This window comes from Coffea eugenioides, chromosome 8 (assembly GCF_003713205.1).
Source record: "Coffea eugenioides isolate CCC68of chromosome 8, Ceug_1.0, whole genome shotgun sequence".
Classification (NCBI taxonomy): domain Eukaryota; kingdom Viridiplantae; phylum Streptophyta; class Magnoliopsida; order Gentianales; family Rubiaceae; genus Coffea; species Coffea eugenioides.
In genome coordinates, this window is record NC_040042.1 from 37,026,818 (window position 1) to 37,028,713 (window position 1,896).

Below are 1,896 nucleotides of genomic sequence, written 5' to 3' on the forward strand. Positions count from 1 at the left end.
CAACTCACCAATATGTACAGGAATGTTGAGGTCCAATTAGGGCAAATAGCAAATGCGGTTAACAATCGCAACCAAGGGGACTTACCTAGCAAGACTAAGGTGTGAAGGCTATAACCCTGTAGTTGAAAGTGGAAGAGAGTTTGAAAGAAGAGAAAATAAGCAATTGAGTGAGTTAGGAGAGGAAAGCAAGAAAATCAAAGGGAAAGAAAAGATGGAGGAAAATGAACCACAAATGGGAGATACAACACCAATTCCTCCACCGGTGCCATTTTCTCAAAGATTGAAGCCTTCGAGAAATGACAAAGAATTTGAGAAGTTTGTCAATATTTTCAAACAATTACATATTAATATACCTTTTGTTGATGCTATTTTGCAGATTCCTTCATACGCAAAATTTCTCAAGAAGATAATGACTAAGAAAAGGAAGTTAGTAGATAGTGAGACAATTGCATTAACGGAAGAATGTAGTGCCATCATACAAAATAAATTGCCACCAAAGTTGAAAGATCCAGGGAGTTTCACAGTTTCTTGCACTATTGGTAATGTAGAATTTTCTAAAGCACTTTGTGATCTTGGTGCGAGTGTGTCATTGATCCCTTTAACTGTAGCTAAACAATTGGGGTTGAAAGAGTTAAAACGTACTAACATTTCCTTGCAATTGGCTGACAGGTCTATTAGACATCCAATGGGCATATTGGAGAATGTGCTCATTAAAGTGCAGAAATTCATTATTCCTGTTGATTTTGTTGTTTTAGACATGGAGAAAGATGTAAATGTACCTATTATACTTGGCAGACCATTTCTGGCCACTGCAGGTACAATAATAGATGTCAAACGAGATAAGTTCAAGTTCCAAATCGGTGAAGAGGAAGTGGAATTTGATTTGAGTAAAGTGGAGAAATATCCCTCTTTTACCGATCATGTTTATTCTGTTGACATATGTGATGAATTGGCATTAGAGATGAGTCAAGTTAATCTTGATAATGATTCTCTTGAACTTTGTCTTAATGGTATAGGTTTACAAGAGGAACAAGTTGAAGAAATGACTGAATTTTTCCAGGCACAGGTTCCTTACAAAAGGAGAAATGCATATGAGAAGTTAGGACTGAGCAAAGGGCTACCTCCACCATCATGTGAGCAAGCACCACAACTTGAGTTTAAACCACTGCCTAAGCACCTCAAATATGCGTTTCTTGGAGAAAAAGAGACATTGCCGGTGATTGTAAATGCAGCACTACATGAGGAACAATTAGACAAGCTCTTACGCGTTCTAAGGAAGCATTTAAAGGCTATAGGATGGACAATTTCTGATATCAAAGGAATTATTCAACTATTTGTATGCACAGGATTTTGTTGGAAGGAAACTCTAAACCGGTGGTTGAGACTCAGAGAAGTTTAAATCCAAATATGAAAGAAGTGGTAAGAGTAGAAATCCTTAAATGGCTGGATATAGGTATAATTTTTTCAATTTCTGATAGTGTTTGGATTTCTCCTATTCATGTAGTGTCAAAGAAAGGGGGGATAATCATAGTACATGGTAAAAATGACGAAATAATTTTCTCTAGAGTTGTGGTTGGGTGGCGAGTCTGTATTGATTATAGAAAACTGAATGCAGCTACTAGAAAGGATCATTTTCCTCTTCCTTTTATTGATCAAATGGTAGAAAGATTGGTCGGATATGAATTTTATTGTTTCTTGGATGGCTTTTCAGGATACAATCAAATAGTCATTGCACCGAAAGATCAAGAGAAAACAACATTCACTTGTCCTTACGGCACTTTTGCATTTCGAAGAATGCCTTTTGGACTGTGCAATGCACCGGCCACCTTCCAACGATGCATGATGGCAATTTTCTCTGATTTTAATGAGAAAATTATGGAAATTTTCATGGATGAT

General features: G+C 36.8%; 1 protein-coding gene across 1 annotated transcript; it reads left to right on the forward strand.

Annotated features, from left to right (window-relative positions):
- The first annotated feature begins 211 nt into the window (after positions 1-211).
- Positions 212-1,399, forward strand: LOC113780670. Its single transcript, XM_027326451.1, has one exon. It carries the CDS (start codon positions 212-214, stop codon positions 1,397-1,399), a length of 1,188 nt encoding a protein of 395 aa, XP_027182252.1.
- Positions 1,400-1,896: the final 497 nt, after the last annotated feature.